Source organism: Ricinus communis, chromosome 6, assembly GCF_019578655.1.
Source record: "Ricinus communis isolate WT05 ecotype wild-type chromosome 6, ASM1957865v1, whole genome shotgun sequence".
Taxonomy (NCBI): Eukaryota; Viridiplantae; Streptophyta; class Magnoliopsida; order Malpighiales; family Euphorbiaceae; genus Ricinus; species Ricinus communis.
This window is the reverse complement of record NC_063261.1, coordinates 19,994,646-20,015,788: the sequence shown is the minus strand read 5'-3', so window position 1 is coordinate 20,015,788 and position 21,143 is coordinate 19,994,646. Positions and strand designations below refer to the sequence as shown.

The 21,143-nt window shown below is 29.6% G+C and overlaps 3 protein-coding genes across 3 annotated transcripts; all 3 read left to right on the top strand.

The window, feature by feature from the left end:
- The first annotated feature begins 5,572 nt into the window (after positions 1 to 5,572).
- Positions 5,573 to 7,694, top strand: LOC8288110 (UDP-glycosyltransferase 84B1). The gene has a single exon (XM_002518625.4). It carries the CDS (start codon positions 6,063 to 6,065, stop codon positions 7,491 to 7,493), a length of 1,431 nt encoding a protein of 476 aa, XP_002518671.3. The 5' UTR covers positions 5,573 to 6,062; the 3' UTR covers positions 7,494 to 7,694.
- Positions 7,695 to 11,621: 3,927 nt separating this feature from the next.
- Positions 11,622 to 13,311, top strand: LOC8288109 (gallate 1-beta-glucosyltransferase 84A24). Its single transcript, XM_002518624.4, has one exon. The coding sequence runs from the start codon at positions 11,736 to 11,738 to the stop codon at positions 13,152 to 13,154; it is 1,419 nt and encodes a 472-aa protein (XP_002518670.1). The 5' UTR covers positions 11,622 to 11,735; the 3' UTR covers positions 13,155 to 13,311.
- A 5,590-nt stretch (positions 13,312 to 18,901) lies between these two features.
- Positions 18,902 to 20,651, top strand: LOC8288108 (gallate 1-beta-glucosyltransferase 84A24). The gene has a single exon (XM_048376147.1). The coding sequence runs from the start codon at positions 18,987 to 18,989 to the stop codon at positions 20,496 to 20,498; it is 1,512 nt and encodes a 503-aa protein (XP_048232104.1). The 5' UTR covers positions 18,902 to 18,986; the 3' UTR covers positions 20,499 to 20,651.
- Positions 20,652 to 21,143: the final 492 nt, after the last annotated feature.

The following is a 21,143-nucleotide window of genomic DNA, read 5'->3' as shown; positions in this document are numbered from 1 at the left end:
TTTAGTCTTAATTTTGGGTTCAATGTCTGATTATAAGTTTTGATCCTATCATAGGGTTAAGCTCCAATCCTGAACTCGAAATCTCTGATCATTAAATTCGGCTCCAAATCTTGGATTTAGGCCTCAACCATGATCCTGCATCAACAACCATGATAGCTCTTTAGATTTCGTCTCTATCAATAATCAATATACACTTTCAAATTCTTTGTGATATATGGACGGTGATGGAATTAATTGCATCAAATTTTGTGGCACATGCATGCTAAGTCATGACATAAACATTGAACGCATGCACTATTCTTTGGAAAATTCTTGTCCGGTCCAAATTAATGTCTCTATTAAGATATTAAATTGATAGATGAATGACACATATTTATTAGTTTTATATGCTAAACTGATAAATGAACGAAATATATTTATTAATTTTAATTACAATTAAATATGTGTCAATTATTTAATAATAAAATATAAAATATTCAAATATATATATCATTTTTTTTATTCGTTACGGTATATATATCTTACTTTTATCATCATACACAATTATAAGCTCCCTACTCAAATCTCTAAGAATGTTTCATCTGTTTGCAAGACCAGAATCAGATCATTAAAACCAAATACTAATCAAATAATTTATCAGCTCATATACGCAAAATTACTACTATGTTAGAGATCAAGTTTCGAGGCCAAGAACAGTCTTCCATTATCTGTCTGCAGAGGAAAGAGAAGGAAGCCAAAGTCCAAAGTTTCTGCTCATTTTCTTGGTAACCAATAATCGACGTGTTATTGTCTTAGCATGCGTGGCCCTGTTTAGGGCAGTTTAAAAGAGTTGCAAACATTTGAGTGCTAAAAGGAAAATTCCTCGTATGTCTTAATTAAGAAAATGAGGTGGGCAAGAAAAGAAGCAATGTCATAAGGTGGCCTCTTTTGATAGTAAACAAAAGGTCACACCGTCTGAATCTAGTGATGGATTTTATTTTGACATAGTAGTTTGGAATATTTCATTTTCACCTATGAAACTCAAATTTAATTGAGACCCACAAAAGTGCCTTTGGTTTTACTGTTTTTTGGTTGGTTTTTATCAAAACTTGTATAGGTTTTTCTTGTGGATAATTGTCGGCAATGGCTTCACGAAACAAAATACTATCTACATAAATTGTTTAGAACTTTTTTAATGTATCTTTATATGATTATTTTACTATGTACACAATTAAATCCGTCGACAATATTCAGAAATTTTTTAAAAACTTGACCATATTGCACCAATAATCAAATTGCATTTAAACGTATGTTGTATCTGATTATTTATAATTTAACTATTACATTTTTAATTTGGTAGTCAGATATTTAGCGCATAAAATTTAGGTCTCGAATTTGAAAATTCTTTCATTCAAAATATTTGGTTTATTTCCTAATTTTTTCTTTCATTTAAATCTGACGTACTAATATGTTAATCATATTATATGTCTAATGGTCATGCATTTAGTACCGCAAGTTCAGGTTTCTGAGTTCGAGACTTTTTCTTTTCAAAATTTCATAGTTTATTTTTCAATTTATAAAAATAATTTTCTTTTTCATTTAAATCTAACATACTAACATGATAATCATATCTAGTGCTAAAAGAATTCTGATTATTTATAATTTTACTATGAATTTTATATGTTGTTTATTCAAAGTAGATGACATATATATATATATATATATATATATATATATATATATATATATATATATTATTTTGGCAATTTTAATTCATTAAGACTATATTTTTATGAAATAATAAATGTCTTTTCTAGTTTAACTAAAATTTTAGGTTGAAATTATAGTATATCGTTGTATTAAAACTCATAAAATAATGCTTTATCATTTATAAAAGGTAATGTCCGATACGCTATACGTTTTTCTTTCTTAATATATTTTTCAATTCTTAGGTTGATTATTTAATAATAATAATAATAATAATAATCAGTTGCTTACTACCAAATAGACAGGCCTAAGTGTAGAGTTTGAAAATAAAGTAAGGTTGGGCAAACCTATCTAGAGTCAATTCTCAAAAGCAGACATACAGTTCTCCACTTGTATATTCTTTGTAATCTCTTGGTTGGCTGTGAGATTCAAAGCAAAAAAAAAAAGAAAAAAAAAGAAGGAAAGAAAGAAAAAAGAGAAAGGAATTTAGTTATGTTATTATAGTAATAAATTGTACAAGTAATAATCAATCATGCTGTTATGAAGGATTATTCACTGAAATGATGATGATGACGAAGACTCAAGATTCACCATTTGGTCCACCATATTACTTGTATTAAGATGTCTTAAGAACTTTTTGATGCGGTTGTCACTGTCTCTCATGCCATTTTCATATGGTTGCTACATATCCCCAGTTTTCACTGTTCAGGATATCCCATTTGCTACTATACATACGAATTGTAGCAAATCGAATTCATGTGAGAAGAACAAAAAGAAGCCACATAAATGCTTTTGTGACTAGCACTTGTCCATTTCAGAAACCAAACTCTAAAGACCTTTCCTTTAGACCTAAGAATTTGATTTTCTAAAGAAATTGCCTTGATGATTCTCTAAATATATACCATGAACTAGAGGTGGCGGCACATCAGGATAATCAGAAAATTAATAATTCCAAAATCCCCACATGTCATTGAATAGATAGTCCATCCTCCATGTTAGTCAAACAAGCCTCCAAGCTTCCTTCAAACTCTGAAGCGCCACTATAAATACAATCCTATCGAACCTTTCTTGTTCTTAAGCAAAGAAACACATACCTGTCTAGCTTGCCAATATCACCATTATTCTAACATGGGCGGAGAAAACAAATCTGCTATTACAATTTTTTCTATTTTTCTTGCCTGTTGTCTCTTGTTAAGTGCTATGTTCTTCCGCGGCACCGACGCGCGGCGGTTGAGTGCTAAATTACATGAAGATGTCTTTCAAGAGATTGAAGGTGTGATTAAGGGATTATCACTTGAAGAAGTGAAGAAATCAGGGCCAAGCCCTGGCATAGGGCACAAGTACAAGAATCTCCAAACTTTAGGTGTGATTAAGAATTCTGGTCCTAGCCCTGGAGGGGGACACAATGTTGTTAATGGTAATAATCCATAGCCAATATTGTGGGAACCTGAGAAGATTTTTCTTTCTTTTTGTTTATTTTTTAATTTTAATTTTTTTTCACACAATAGTTTCAAATTCACAAGTAAGGATATCAATTAAGCCACTCTCCAATTAATTGTTTCAGTATAGAATTAGTATGCAACTCATTGTCAGCGACATTGTTATTGTAAAATACAAGCCAAATTATGTATCAATAAATAACAAAAACTCAATAGATTATCTGTAAATTCATAAGCAGATAGTGAAGCATTCGATAATTAAGGTATTATAATTCAAGAAACATATGAATTATTTTGTCAAACTATATGGGAGTTTCTATGTTCAAATTTGTCCAAATAAAGCCCCTTCTTGACTCAATTTTAATTAATGCACATACACAATTGACCAAATTTGTCCAAATAAAGCCCCTTCTTAACTTCTTTCGCTTTCAGTATTCTAAATTCTTCTGATGAACAATAATTTCAACAATCTCTTTTGCAACAATGGAATTATGACATTTATTTTGAAGGCCTTTTATTCTTGGACTATGACTAGCATTTATGATTATTTCTTTAGTTGAAACTTTAATCGAAAGAATTGACTCTCTAGATTCACAAACATAGTCTGACAGTATATGTATATTTTAATTTAAATAAAATCAAATTCGAATCCTTTTTCTTAAGATTTGTAACTAAAATTATGTTGTTATCTACTTACATAATTTACATTATTCCTTTTCTTTTCTTTCTTTATTACTAATTAAATTGTCTTTAATCACTAAGTCAAAAAAAGGGTTGTCTTTAATCACAAATTCATAATATCTTTTTGGAAAGAAAATCATATTTTTTTCAATTTTGTGTGTGCCAATTAAATTGTCTAGAGTGTCGATCTTCTACATGACCTACATTATGAAGCCTTAACATTCAACTAAATTTTTAAATGCAATTTAGAGCTTACAATTTGAAGTAGAAAAATAATGATTTATTCATGGAGCAAATAATAAGATTTCAGAATCTTATTTTTCCTAGTTTTTGCAATTTTAAAATTGATAATTGATTTTATAAAAAATTTGATGAATTGATATATATATATATATATATATATATATATATATATATATATATATATATATATATATATATATATTTATAAAGGTGCAATTGCATTACAGGTGAAAATTATAAACATTTTATTATTATTGGAAGATAATTTACCTCTGAAGCAAACCAAGATTGCCTAAAAATTAAATAGGTCATGAAGCTCTTTTTGTTCTAAGCATATAAACTATTTCATCTAAAATGAACTAAAATGTCGAATCGGATTTGACATTTACTCCTAAAAATTTATACCAAATATGAGAATTTATTTGTAAAATTTTCTTTTATGGGATTCATTTATAAAAGAAACAAATTCGAACCAAAAATCACAATTTAACTATCCAAAAGAAAAATGTTGCCATTTACCGTTAGGTGATGGGCTGGGCTTAAACTTGTAGAACTTTAACCCAGTTTCTATGGATCCATTGGAAGCTCAAACCTTCCTGCGGGGTTGGTTTATTAGGTTTTGCAGCCAACAATTACTGAAGCTGTTACATTTTGTGCTTCTGCCATCACAATCTCTGCATGTCAATGTTGGTTACATGTGGTAAGGTGGTGAGGTTTTACTTTCTGCTTAGGCAATGGTTTATTTATTTATTATTTGGTATGGTATATATGACTTACTATTTCATTGTCCTTTTCTCTCGGAGACAATGACATCGAATTTTTTCTTTCTCGGATAATTTTAATAGCATACTGTACCACGTCGCTTTAGTTTGTATTTAAAAATAAATCCTTGAAATGCTTATTAAAAAGTTAATAAGAAATACGAGTATTTTCCTTATCACCTAAACTAATTTATCTATAATTTAATGTATTAATGTATTTCAATTTGGGGGTTTTCCAATTACAATTGAGGTGAGTCTATCTTGAGGAGCCCTTTTCAATTGCTAGACACCTTGTCTGAAAATTCCTTAACCCATTTGAATACTTAGTAGAGTACCTACCATTAGAGCCTCATCTTCCAAATCCAAGTGCAGATAGCATAGCAAATGGAGAAGGAAAACACTGAAATTCATATACTAATGGTTGCATTTACATCTCAAAACCATATAAACCCTTTGCTTACAAAACAAGAATAACAAAATAATATATAAATATCTGAGATTTTAAAAAAAAAAAAAAAAACTAATTTTAGTTTATAATACAAGAAATGTCTTATCTCGCCAAATATGGTAGTAGAAGAAAGTTTTATTACTATAATAATTATAATATATTATGAAATATTTAACGAAGTTATATAATGAATGAATAATGTGTGAAACACGTTTATAAAAATTAGTTTAAATAATTAATGAATTAATCCTTAAAAACATATTTAGTATGGTAAGTTTTTTAAAATTATTATAAAATATTACACTAAAAAGGTAAAATCAACAAAGAAATTGATATATTACACTTTTAAGTCTAGCTTAATTAGTAAAAGTGACTCCTCTGCAATAGGTAGATTCTTACTTTACTATCACACTCCAGTAAAATGGGTAATTCTTTTCCATTTAATTTGCGAGACAGGATTGGAATGACTCCTTATCCTGGTCCACGCTGTTGCTATCCCTACCTAATAAAAAGAATTTCCTCGAATTTGTCGACTTATAATTATCGCTTTCTAAAGGAAGGAAAAGATCTCGAAAAGCTTTTTTTTTTCTTTTTCTTTTTTTACATCAGCTTATCCTTTTAATTTTCTTTGAAAAGATTCTGAGAAAGAAGAGGCTACCATTTAATTATGAGTCAATGATTAAATTCACTGAAGGGGAAGAAGAAAAATAGTTGAATGCTTACTAGAGTACCTACCATTTAGAGCCTATTCATCTGTTTCTTATCGTCCTTTTCACTATTCATCTTCCATATCCGAGCATAGCAATGGAGAAGGAAAGCAGAGATGAGATTCATGTATTAATGGTTGCATTTGCATCTCAAGGTCACATTAACCCTTTGCTTAGACTGGGAAAACGGTTGATCTCTAAAGGGCTTCATGTCACTCTGGCTATCACTGAAATTGCCCGCCATCGCATCCTCAAGTCCTCCGTCACCACCTCCATCTCCAGAGTCCAACTTCTCTTCTTCTCTGATGGTCTAAGCCTTGACTACGACCGTAAGGCCAACTTAGACCATTACCTAGAAACCTTAGGCAAGTTTGGACCTATTAATCTCTCAAACCTTATCAAAGAAAACTACCCAAAGGATGGTTACAAGAAGCTTTCTTGCATCATAAACAACCCCTTTGTTCCTTGGGTGATAGATGTTGCTATTGAGCACGCAACCCCTTGTGCTATGCTTTGGATACAACCATGTTCTCTTTATGCAATTTACTATCATTTTTACAATAAGTTGAACTCATTTCCTACCTTAACAAACCCTGAAATGAGTGTTGAATTGCCCGGCTTGCCATTGTTGCTTACAGAAGACTTGCCTTCCTTTGTTCTTCCTTCAAACCCATTTGGTAGTATCCCTAAACTTTTCTCTGATGTGTTCTTGAACATAAAGAAGTACACATGGGTTCTTGGGAACTCATTCTTTGAGCTTGAGAAAGATGTCATTAACTCCATGGCTGATCTCTACCCAATTCGCCCCGTCGGCCCTCTTGTTCCTCCATCACTACTTGGCGAAGATCAAGATGAAGATATTGGAGTTGATATGTGGAAAGCTGAAGATTCTTGCATTGAATGGTTAAACAAGCAAGAACCATCTTCAGTTATATATGTATCTTTTGGAAGTATCATAGTGTTGTCATCCCAACAAATGGGGAGCATATTAAAAGCTCTAAAGAACACTAATCATCCATTTCTCTGGGTGGTAAAGCAATTAACTGATGCACCATTAGCAAGTGGCAATGGACAATTGCCATTGGGATTCTTGGAGGAGACAAAAGATCAAGGGCTTGTTGTATCATGGTCTCCACAAACAAAGGTTTTGTCTCATCCTTCAATTGCTTGCTTTATAACACATTGTGGGTGGAATTCTATGCTTGAGACAATAGTGGCAGGCGTACCAGTGATTGCATGCCCTCAATGGACCGACCAACCTACCAATGCAAAGCTTATTGTTGATGTTTTTCGTATAGGTCTAAGGCTTAGAGCAAACCAAGATGGAATTGTTACTAATGATGAATTCGAAAAATGTATTAAAGAGATTATGAATGGACCGAAATCTGAAGTGTTTGAATCCAATGCAAAAGCATTGAAGCAAGCTGCGAGGGAAGCATTGGCTGGTAGTGGTTCGTCGGACCGGAATATTCAGTTGTTTGTTCAGGAGATTCTTGAGAGAAGTTGCTCATGTGGGGTACGTATATGATGTAGAAAGATGCTAATTAAGGAATAAGTATTGCAAGATAAAGACAATAGATTGTTACCACATGGGATTGGTGTATTATGGTATATAATTAAGATAATAGTGACACATTACGATCTTAAAGAGTGTATAGTCGGAAAGACAGTGTCATGTTGTATATGTATTGCCAATTTTATGAGAATAATGGTAGGAGCATTTCCATCACTTGATCTTGGTTTGAAGAATGGGGCAAAAGCCATTTTGAAATTTGATATATTTCATATGAAATGACAAGAATAAGAGGAAGATTTGAGAAATAAAAAGAATCTAAAGGCTCATGTGGCTTGATCATTTATCTTCCAATTATTTCTTTCTTTTTCCATTTTCCTTTTCTTCAAAAAGAGAATAAGAAAGTATAACTCACTATGCCTTTTGTTTTTCTTTTTCCTCAAAAATGAGGTTCTTACTGAGTATGATTTTGCAGTTAGCCAGGTTCAATAATGCTGTTTATTTCTAAAACATGTCTGTGACTTTTGTTCGACATGGAAAAGAACTAATCGGTTTTGTAACTTTATAAGAAAAGTCACTAATAAGGGTGAGATTTGTGAAATAGTCATTTTAAATTATATTGACAAAAATGACATAATCTAAAATTTAATTTAATTTAACTACAAAGAAAGAAGAGGCAATGTTCATTTGTTGAAGATGATGCATGAAAAATGGCATTACGTATATAAATTGAACTACACAGAGCCAAAAGGCTTCTGTTATTAATTGACAGCCAACAACATCCTGTCATATTGCTCTATCATGCCATTTTATATATAACATTTAAGAACTGGACAATGTATATAAATGCAATAAAATGTTACTTTGTAGTAAAAAGAGAAGGATACCTTATTGCAACATTAATTTATTGTATTTTTATTGTTAGAAAGACTGTCACATTCTGCTTATGTAATGTCAAACGTATGAGAATTTTTGTATGGTAGCCCGCATGTAAAGTATAGCTCAAAGCTGGTTTAATAGACATAGACAGACAAAGTTTTAATGAAGTTATAAATTTGGGTTTGACATATTGAAAATGCATAATTAATATTAACTAATCCAGAACATGGTGTCTTAAATTTCATCAAATTGATTATATTTTAATTTGATTGTATTTTTTTACTTACAAAAATTGAATTAGATTCAAATACTATCGTCGGTTGATAATGATAACTGCGAAGAGATTATTATCCATATTGATCATGTAGAGATGAACTATGGATTAATACTTTATTTAAACAAGTAATCAATTTATTAACCTTGCAGATCAATATTGTAAGATTCTCCATTAATGCTTCTGGTGTTCAAAACAAAGACAAAGACATATGAATCAAACAAATTCACAGTTCTTCCAAGAGATAAAGCAGAAAGAGACAATGATGATTTGGAAAAGGAACATTGGCAAGCATGCATTTGGAATGTATACCAAAAGGTTTTCTAGAATCAATTTGAAAGGCAACTCCATCCATACATATAACAACAAACAAAAATCTGTGTTTTTCATTGATTTTGTATCCATCTTCATTAATTCTGATCTTTCTTTTAGCCCCACATCAACAGTGCCAACTCTTAATTGAACTCATATCTGTTTGTCCTTTTTTCTCTTTTTCTTTTTCCCCTTAATTTTGGTTCAGTCATTGATGTATATGTTATTGACTTTATAGGCATAAATGCAAAAATTATCTCCTCTATTTCACAGTAACCATAGATTAGAAAAATATTTAATAGATTAGTATAAAAATAATTTAGTTAAATTAGATTAAATTACCATTTAATAGATATTGTGAAATTTGACCATGTAATTTTTAACTTGTTAATATTATCTTTCTTTCAATAAAAATAAAAGAAATTCAAGAATTAATATTTGTTTTAAAATGTCCATTTTAAGGACATATTGTTGTATTTTTGTTAGTATTCTTTTGGAAGAAAATGAGTATTAAAGTCATATAGATGATTATTAACCACATAATATTAATTTTTATTTCCTCTTAATTTTTTTTTTTATACAAGTGGTGATTCAATTATTAGATGTCAATGTAGGAGGTGAAAAATCCACAATCCTCCTTGGCCTCATAATAGAAACGTTTCTTTTTTATTTTCTTGTGTGTGGCTTTTTGCTTAAAAATGTAGTCAATCAATTCAATAGAAATCTTAGTAATTTAGCTGAGGTTCGCACAGCCTCTAAAATTGTTTCACACAATTGGCATTTAATTAGGTATCGGCACAAGTTGTCCTTATAAACCAACCATACAAATATTCCCCCCCAAAAAATAATATATTATATTTAAAATAAAAATATATTGGTATAGTAAGTATTTATGTAATTATTAACTAAATATTTATAAAATAAAAATAAAAGTGATTGAGGTGATAATATGACTTGCATAATAATTATTTAATAAATTATTTATATAATGAGTTATTATACTTATTATTTTCTTGCTAATACTCTGAGTTTCACAATTTTATTTTACCATAAAAGACAGAGTACACAATCAATTACAAATAGGAGTAAAACCATGAAAATCTTAAATCTCTAACAATCATTTTGTTAAGCTCTATTGAAGTGTTATATTGTACAATATATAGAATACTAACAATGGCACTAAAAACTACATTTGTTTTTAGTTTTAATTATGTGAGGAAGAACTTTCTTGCAAACTTTTGTTTCTTTCTTGCAAAATCGAGAGCAACCACATGGGGTAATATTGACACTAAAAACTACATTTGAAAGCAAACTTAGATGTTAATTATATTATTTACTTGCGTAAACAAATTTGATAGCACCTCTTTGACCCTTCAAATTGATTATGCAAGTGCCATTGTTGCTAAGTAGCATAGAAATAAAAGAACAAGAAAAGAAAAAAGTACTATTCTTCTTTCCATATTCTTTGTGTACAAGAAATTACATATGGGTTGCTCCAAAATTCTTTGGGTATAAAAATCTTGACATATAAAATAATACATCTGATGTAAAGGGTTTCTTTTTCTTTTCTTCTTAGAGTGGTGAGGTTTAAAAATTAAAATAAAATACTATGTAGTTTATTTTTTAATAATTTTAGTTATATAATTTTGATTTATAGAAATTTAGTTATTTTTACTCCAATAATAATGTGGATTTAGAGCTAAATAACTTTTATTTTCGGTATTTGACTATTATATTGTGGTGACACATTTACTGATTTAAATAAAATGAGTTAATGATTAAACAACAACGCCATGAGTTGTTAAGTTCTGAATCTACTATAATAAGTATAAATATACTACAATAATGGCTTATCAGAGTGACATTATTTAAATTTTTATAAATTATATTTTTTTTAATGATGAAGTATTTATTTTAATCATGATTTGTAATTATATTTTTTTTTTAGTTTAAGAAAAAAATTATATTTACAGTTATCAAAGAATAAAATCATATGATACTGTTTATACTTATTCTTTATTTTAACTAATTTATTAATTCTACATATTTTGTTATTTGATGAATTTAAATATAAATTTTAATTATTTATATAAATAAAAAAATTATATAAATACAAAATCATTATTTTGATGAGATATGGATCACTTATTTCAATTTTATTGTGGAAGAACTTGGCTTGTGAGTTGAAATTTATGCTACATTATGTTATAATAAAAGTACATGAAGAGTGCATCTACAATTTTAATTCGATGGTGTATACATATTCTAAATCAAATAAAAAAAAATTAAATTTGAATTCTTTTTTTTTTTTTTATTTGTGATAGAAAAACGAAAAGTGCATTATCATGAAGTGATGTGGGATTTGCCACATCAGCTGTGAACATTTATGTTTTTCCTGAAATAGAAGTAGAAGAAAATAAAAAAATATTATTAGTTTATTTTATTTCATTAAAAGCTTAACGAATTAAAATAATAAAATTGATTAAGGTCTTAATCTTTAATAAGGTAAGATTATTTTAAAAAGGTGATACAGTTATATAATGCTTTATTTATAATATAAATTCATTATATTTGTTCACATACTAACAAACAAATCATTATCTGTTGAAATTTAGAAAAAGAATTATTAATTTCTTTGTTTGTTTACCATTAACTCTGTGTATTTATTTGCAACATTCTATCCCATGCTTCACACCAGAGACTGATAGTATAATTGAACCGATAATCGATACACTTTATCCTCCACTCATCTTTCTCTTATAGCAACCAAAATTGCTAGAGCAGAAAAGAAAATGGTAGCATCAGGTTCTCCTGTTCATGTCCTTCTTGTTTCTTTCCCTGCTCAAGGCCATGTGAACCCTTTACTTAGACTTGGCAAACGTCTTGCTTCAAAGGGTTTGCTTGTCACTTTCGCTGCGCCTGAAATTGTTGGAAAACAAATGAGAAATGCCAACAACATAACCGATCATGAGTCTATACCTGTTGGAGATGGCTTTATTCGATTCGAATTCTTCGAAGAAGGATTGGAAGAAGATGATCCTAGACGCAAAGACCTTGATCAATACATAGCTCAACTTGAACTTGTTGGCAAGCAAGTGATTCCAGAAATGATCAGAAGAAACTCAGAAGAAGGCAGGCCAGTTTCTTGCTTAATCAATAACCCTTTTATACCTTGGGTTTCTGATGTAGCTGAAGATCTTGGTCTTCCTTCTGCAATGCTTTGGGTTCAATCTTGTGGTTGTTTTTCTGCTTATTATCATTACTATCACGATCTTGCTCCTTTCCCTAGTGAAGAAAACCCTGAAACAGATGTTGAATTGCCTTTTATGCCTGTCTTGAAATATGATGAGGTACCTAGTTTCTTGCATCCTTCTACTCCTTTTCCGTTCTTGAGGAGAGCAATTTTAGGTCAGTTCAAGAACCTTGAAAAACCTTTTTGTATCTTAATGGAAACATTTCAAGAATTAGAGCATGATTTGATAGAGTACATGTCCAAGTTTTGTCCTATCAAGCCTGTGGGTCCTTTGTACAAAGATCCCAAAGCTTTAAACTCTGATGTCAAAGGCGATTTCCTGAAAGCTGATGATTGCATTGAATGGCTAGATACCAAGCCACCATCATCGGTTGTTTACGTTTCTTTCGGAAGTGTTGTGTATTTTAATCAAGAACAATGGATTGAAATTGCATATGGGCTATTGAATTCTGATGTTTCTTTCCTGTGGGTTATGAAACCTCCAGCTAAAGAATCCGTTTTCGAACCGGTTGTTTTGCCTGATGAATTCTTGGAGAAAGTAGCAGACAAGGGAAAAGTAGTACAATGGAGTCCACAAGAGAAAGTATTAGCTCATCAATCAATTGCTTGCTTTGTAACACATTGTGGCTGGAACTCAACAATGGAAGCACTCTCCTCAGGAGTGCCAGTGGTCTGTTACCCTCAGTGGGGTGATCAAGTAACTGATGCTAAGTACTTGGTTGATGTGTTTAAGGTTGGTGTTAGAATGTGTCGTGGAATGGCTGAAAACAAGTTGATTACACGTGATGAGATGAAGAAATGCTTGCTTGAGGCAACTGTAGGGCCTAAGGCGGCGGAGATTAGGCAGAATGCATTAAAATGGAAGGAAGCGGCGGAGGCAGCGGTGGCCGAAGGTGGTTCTTCGGACATGAATATGCAAGGTTTTGTGGATAAAATTAAGAGGATGAGAAATGTTTAACGTCAATATGTAGCAAGTCAAGTGAATAATTATCATGCATATCGCGATTATATTCAGACATTTTCCTGTAATTCACAATGAAATCAAAGTCTAACTTGGCTGTCTAGATGCTTTGATACACTTCTAGCCTGGTCCAGTACCATACTAATTTAGTTTACATAAGTTGTCTCTTTTTCATATCTGTCTTCATCCATGGGACCATTTTATTTCTGTTGGATTTATCAATATATCAGGGTGATAATCTCTCGTCAATATTGGTGGATGATATATAAGCAAATTGAGATTTTACTTTAAATTTTAAATGATATTTTATTTTATTAAACATATAAATTTTAAATTTATTAAATATAACGTTAAATATATATATATTTTGGTGGCTTTAGATAATTTAAGCGGAAAAAGACGTAAAATATATTTTTGAAGTAACATTCTATGTTTTAAATTTAAATAGCGTGTGTGATGATAGAAAAAGAACTATCATCTTACCATTTTCTAGTATCATATAAATTATGAGAATTAAAAGTTAAAAAGAATATCATCTATCCTAAAATTGAGTAGATCACTTTTCTTTTTACCATAATAATAAACCTATAAATTACCACTCTTTCTCCCTCTCTTGTTATAGTCTTCTCTCAAAGCTTAGTGTTCCTGTAACTCCGACAATGGGTTTCTAGTCGGAGTCTGTTTCTCTCCGGATGGAGCGATGGTAATCATGGTAGCACCAACTTGAAGCTCTAATGAAAGAAGAGCAACCTTCGAGGTGTTTATTCAATTTTTATTGAAGAAATTTCAGAATTTAACTATTTTCTAAAAATAATTATAAGAATATTTTTATTTTTCAAAATCATCCGGTGTTGTTTTCAGAAGTATTTATTCTTCACTTTTTTAATTTTTTAATTTTTTTCTAAATTAGTTTTGGATATTTTACACAGATACTTAATGTATACCGTTTGTTGTTAAATATTTGAATTAAATTTTATTTTATTTTAAAAAGTCTTAGATACTCAAAATATACTATTATTTGAAATATATATATATATATATATATATATATATATATATATATATATATATATTGTTGTTCAATTTTTTTTAGCTTATATTTTATTTCATTTAGAAAATGTCGGGATATCTAACATATAATTAATGTATACTGTTTTTGTTAAATATATATCTTTAATTGTTGTTTATATAAAAATATATCAGATATATATTTTTCTTCAATATACATTGAACATATATATATATATATATATATATATATATATATATATATATATATATATATATATATATATATATATATATTATCTTGTAGCAATTTTATGTAAATAGTCTTATTAAAATTTCAATATCATCCTTATTAACATTGGGCTTGGGCTTTCTTTATATGCCCTTTCATCAAGAATTACATCTAATAGGAGCATGTTGGGCTTGGGCTTGGGGTAGATAGATACCCATGTTCTTGGAAATTTCCCATTCCAAGTTTTGCATCAGTTGGATAATAGATGATGTCTAATAATAATTTAAGAATGTATAGTCATAGTATAAAATGCATGATGATGATGATGATGGTGTGTAGCACTAGTTTATGTAAAAAGAAATAAAACAGAATGATGTTCATGTTGTAATTCTATGTTTAAATTCCAAGTAAATTTGTTGCTTAGAACATTTTCAAGTGGAGCTTGATAAGATTTGAGCACTTGATTGATAAGTTGCAATCTTGATTAAGAAAAACGACCTCTACCAAATTTACAGAAGAGATTGAGTCTCGGACATCTCTATGTATAACTACCATTCCTTAACAAAATAACCAAAACAAAACAAAACACACACACACACACATATATATATATATATATATATATATATATATATATATATATATATATATAAACTATACATATGAATTAAATAAATATGTGTGGCAATTGCGGCTCCTATTTAATAAAGAAGATAAAAAGTTGAAAGAAAGGATAAGTGGATAGAATGCAGTCCTCTCGAGTACAATAAAGTCCAGACAGAGAAGATATATCTACTATTAATACAATAAGACATATATTTTTTAATAAATTTATTATTAAATTATCACATTAATATTATAAAAAAATGTGTTTAGTAACGAATAAAATCATCGCTAAATTAAAAATTGACAAATAAATAAAGTCACAAACATAATAGCAAAAAAATAACATTATTTATGCATCGGTCGATAAATTTTAGCAATAATAATACACGAATTTCTAATAATAAGTTAAAAATGGAACTAAAAATATGCTGATCATATATTAATATAAATAACAAGCATATACATACATATATGGTTAGAGTTAAAAGATTTTTATTATACATTTATTCATACAAAAGAATAAGATGGAGCAGACATTTACCAAGAAGACAATTGCAGCTTAAAGTATGTCATGAATCCAACATAATTTGATATAATTTTATAATGTACTTGCGCTGGTGCCCTGTCACTATCGGTCATGTAATGGTTTCAATAACTCCAAAGTCTTAACATATTTTCCTCGTATATCCGATTCATAGACCGATGGGTGGACCAATGGCTACGCCAGTTTAAGGTCCAACGTTGATCACGACCCATTTTCAGAAATATTGTCAATAAATTAAAATAAAATAAAATAATTAAGTGGAATATTTCGCTCATAAAATGCTGAATATAAAAATAAATAAATGGTTTAAATATTAAGTAGTCCTTAAATATAAACAACTAATTTTAGCAACATAAAAGCTTGTCTTTAATTTGGCTATTAAAATGAATGTTTTGTTTTGTTTGGTTTTAATTTATTATAAGTATGAAAGTGGGATGGATTGCAAAAATGTTGTTGTGGCACTGAATTACAAGTACCTCTTCCATTCCAAGGCAATGAATGCTTCTGAATTTGTGTTTATTTAATTATTTTTTTTATTCCTTACCATAAAAGAAATACTCAGAATTATATATTAATATATAGTAATTATAATAAGAACTGAGAGTTATAATGTGTTAGACAAGGTACAAGCAGTCAAAAATAACATCAATAATACAAAAAAGGGTTTAAGCTAAGAGGGTAATGACAAAATTCTTGTCCCATAGGGGAAATAACAATTAACACATTGATTATGACTTTGTAAATAAATAAGACTAAGCTAATCTTTGTAAATAAGATATTAAAAAAAAAGAATATTTATTATGTAATAATGTCAATTATCTAAAGTCAGATTCCAGAAAATAATTATTTAAAAGAATAAAAAATAAAACAAAACAAAGAAATGCCAGACTTGGCTAAGTTAGTATGTTCTTAAATATGAAAGTTGGATGTTACTGAAGAGTAAGCTAATGAAATCATGGTAGTGTCTTCTTCTGTTCCATTTTCCAAGGCAAACCCACTTTCCATAACATATAACAGATTTTTGTTTTTTTCTTCTTTAATATAAAAGAGTTCCTTGTTTAATTAATTCTTTGACCATCAAGAACAACAGGAAAAGAACCATTGTTCTACTAGAATTTCAATGGCCAATATGCTGGTTAGGAAAAAAAGAAAAAGAAAAAAAAAAAAAAGAAGTACAAGTGGTATAACTAAGAATTACAAGTGGTATTACTAACTATATTAATTTAAATTACACAATTATGGGACCAAATAGAATCAATAGTATAATATATATATAATGCATGCTTCCAGTCAATTATATTAATTTATATATATATATATATATATATATATATATATATATATATATATTATAACTAGAACATCAAAATAATGAAATGGACTAACTTTGATGTTTGGACATATGCTAGATTTTATATATAAACAAAGTAATAAAAATAAATAGTGATGTTAAAACAAAGATGGAAGCCCAAGTCCTCATATATCAACCAATTACTTAATATTAAATAAAATATTTCAAAGAAAATCAAATATTCATGAAAGAAAAAAAACTTTTACAAAAATTCATCGCTAAAAGTTGTTTATAAAAAATATATGAAAATATCAAAAGAATTCAATTTTATTTTAACTTTATTTTTCTAAAAAAAATCTTTATTATGTAATATTGTCAATTATGTAGATATTATAATTATGAAATGAAAAGTAATCTAACAAATTAGGTGGCAAATGAGTTTGTATATTATATGATTCAAAATGAATGAATGAGGAGTATGCAACCATGATGCATGTGTTGACGTACGTAATGATGTGTTTGCTGATTCAATAGTTTGAAGATAATAACATATTATTGTCACCCAACCGTAGCATTTAACAATTGACATGAAAATAAAAATAAATTTTGCAAAGTAAGATATTAATAAATTCAGTTGATAGTTATTTCTCATTAAAAAAACTGTATTAAAGTGTTTGATAAATACTTTAAAAGATAATAATTAATAACTGATTTGGTTTCAATTAGCTGCTAATGGGTTTTATTTTAGAATTTTTTTTATTAACTAATAATTGATTTATTTTTTTAATTTATTTAAACACTATTATTCTTATTAAAATTTATTAATAATAACTTCCTTAAATTGATATCATATAATTAGATTTTTATATTTTATAATAAATAGTTATTATTTTGAAATTATTTTTAATATTTAAATAAATATAATATTTATAATAATGATATTTGAAATTAAAAATTTTTATTAGTAGAATTTAAATTTAATTTTATACTTTTAAAATAATTTTTATAAATATTAATAATAATAAATATAATTGAGCTAAAAAAATTATTTATATTTTTTAATTATTATAAATTATTTTTATTAATTTGTATGATTAATATAATATAATAAAATAAAATATATTTAATGATAATTTACACATTCAATAGTCATTTAACATACTAACAGCAACTGCTAATAAAATTTTACTAAACAATTTAATTTATCAGTCATCAGCTACTAGCCATCAGTTATCATTTATCAGCTACCAGCTACATTTTATTATAATAAATATATAAATAATACATATTAATGCTATATTTGGTTGAAATCTATTAAGAAATTTATTTTATTTTAAAAAAATACATGAGAAAGAAAATATAATAGAAATAATAAAACTAAAAGAGATATTTTGACGTTGTGGAATATATTAACAAACTAATATGAAATTTATTTGAAAATTCTACCTATTTTGTTAGAATTTAGTTTAGCTATAATTGATTCGAATATAAATTTGAATATTTAGAATTCTAAATTAACTTTCACAAATTCATTTAAAGCACGTAAACTTTGAATTTGCAAATAAGTTTTATATATTCTATAAATCCCAATAAAAAATAATGTAAAAATACTTTATATTCTTTTATATTCGACGTTAGATTATCGTTCAATACCAAATTATCAAATACTAATAATAAAATTAAGTTTGATTATATGCTGAAACATATGATAAGATTAGATCACAATGAATTTATATTCATCATACTATTAATTGTCTTTTAATAGTGATACTAATTAATAGCGAATCGGCTAAATTTTACAAACAAAAATACTAATGGGAACATTTGGTAATTGACATTAACATTTTGACTACCTTAACTAGCACCTTAATGGTTCTCTCTCAATTATATTCAATTAAATCAGACAAATTAATAAACTACTGCATGAAATATCAGGCAAAAATTTCCAAACTTTCAATTATGGGAATGTAAGTTGCTAACTAACAGTCATATCGTAGGTTCACTTTGAAAATTAGAATTTCACACAGCATCCACCAATGGCATATATAAATGCACTCTTCCATATCCCATGCTCATCACCCATCCACCAGACAATTAAGTACTCGAAATTCCTTTCTACCCATTAAAGCAAATCAACAGAAACAAGCAATGGGTTCTGAGTCGCTTGTTCATGTCCTACTTATTTCTTTTCCTGGCCAAGGACATGTTAACCCTTTGCTTAGACTTGGCAAGAAACTTGCCTCTAGGGGCTTGCTTGTCACTTTCTCTACTCCTGAGATCACCGGCAGGCAGATGAGGAAGTCTGGCAGCATCTCGGACGAGCCTACTCCCGTTGGTGATGGTTACATGAGGTTCGAATTCTTTGAAGATGGGTGGCACGATGATGAACCTAGACGCCAAGACCTTGATCAGTACCTGCCTCAACTTGAGCTTGTGGGTAAGAAATTCTTCCCCGATTTGATCAAGAGAAATGCTGAGGAAGGTCGGCCAATTTCTTGCTTGATCAACAACCCTTTCATTCCTTGGGTTTCTGATGTTGCTGAAAGTCTTGGTCTCCCTTCTGCAATGCTTTGGGTTCAATCTTGTGCTTGCTTTTCCGCTTATTACCATTACTACCATGGTCTTGTCCCCTTCCCCAATGAGGAAAATCCCGAAATCGATGTTCAGCTTCCATGTATGCCACTTCTCAAGTATGACGAAGTGCCTAGTTTCTTGTATCCTACTAGTCCTTATCCTTTCTTGAGAAGAGCAATTCTTGGTCAGTACAAGAATCTGGATAAGCCTTTCTGCATCTTGATGGAATCATTCCAGGAACTTGAGCCTGAAATCATTGAATATATGTCCCAAATTTGCCCTATCAAGACTGTCGGTCCTCTGTTCAAGAACCCTAAAGCTCCAAACTCAGCCGTCCGAGGTGATATAATGAAGGCTGATGATTGCATTGAATGGCTTGATAGCAAGCCACCATCATCGGTTGTTTATGTTTCTTTTGGTAGTGTAGTGTACTTGAAGCAAGATCAATGGGATGAAATTGCATATGGACTTTTGAATTCTGGTGTCTCATTCCTGTGGGTTATGAAACCACCACACAAAGATTCAGGCTTTCAAGTTCTTCAATTGCCTGAAGGTTTCTTAGAGAAAGCAGGAGACAGGGGAAAAGTCGTGCAATGGAGTCCACAAGAAAAAGTATTAGCTCACCCATCAACTGCATGCTTTGTAACACACTGTGGATGGAACTCAACAATGGAAGCACTTTCCTCAGGCATGCCAGTCGTCTGTTTCCCACAATGGGGTGATCAAGTGACGGATGCTAAGTACTTGGTTGATGTGTTTAAGGTCGGAGTAAGAATGTGCCGCGGAGAGGCTGAGAACAAGTTGATCACACGTGATGAAGTTGAGAAATGCTTGCTTGAGGCAACCGTAGGGCCTAAGGCAGTGGAGATGAAGCAGAATGCATTGAAATGGAAGGAAGCGGCGGAGGCAGCGGTGGGTGAAGGTGGTTCATCAGACAGGAACATACAATATTTTGTGGATGAGGTGAGGAGGAGAAGTGTTGAGATCGCTAACAAATCAAGCACTGGCAATGGTGATATTGTAGATTTGGTGGAGAAGCCAATAAGTGTTGAAAAAGCAGAAGTTTTGATGGAGTCCTCAGCTTGAGGTTGAGTTTTCACTGTTTATTTATTTTTGGTTAATTTTCAAGTATCTTGAGTTTTCTTTTCTTCCTTTCTTGTGGGCTTGTATTGCGAAGGGTAAATCCTTGATGTTCAAGTTTTAAGAAATTAAATAATAAAGGGTCTTCTTTTTAACAAATCCTGTTGAGACAGAAATTTGTTTTCAGTGAGATTTGAATCCTAATTTTTGACTCTTAGATGGTTTGATCTTTATTATTTGAGTAATAATAGGTACAACAACTCATTATAATTCTGAAATCATTTTTCTTATTATATTTATGGCACCTCACCAAGATTAATTCAGTCGAATTGTACTGTGATTTCAATAAATTTAGAAAAAAGAAAAGAAAAAGGATTACAAATTGGACTACATTTCTTGCTGCTAATTTCATTAAAAGGGTTAGATCAATACTGCCCTCCTGATCTTTCAGGATCCATTTAGGATTAAATAGTTGCTTTTAAGGACTATACTGTGCCAATTTCTACATGGTAACTCAGAATTAATTCCTTGTGAAAATCATTTTTGGTGGCTCTGAAACGAGTCCTGTCAAACTGTTCCTTCATTTTTGCACCAAGGGACTGTAATAATCTCTTCACAAATCAATTAAGGTGTGCATAGATCACAGGACTT

Bases quoted from the DNA above. Each gene is read 5' to 3' on its own strand.
- LOC8288110 (XM_002518625.4), top strand. From the start codon at position 6,063: ATGGAGAAGGAAAGCAGAGATGAGATTCATGTATTAATGGTTGCATTT.
- LOC8288108 (XM_048376147.1), top strand. From the start codon at position 18,987: ATGGGTTCTGAGTCGCTTGTTCATGTCCTACTTATTTCTTTTCCTGGC.
- LOC8288109 (XM_002518624.4), top strand. From the start codon at position 11,736: ATGGTAGCATCAGGTTCTCCTGTTCATGTCCTTCTTGTTTCTTTCCCT.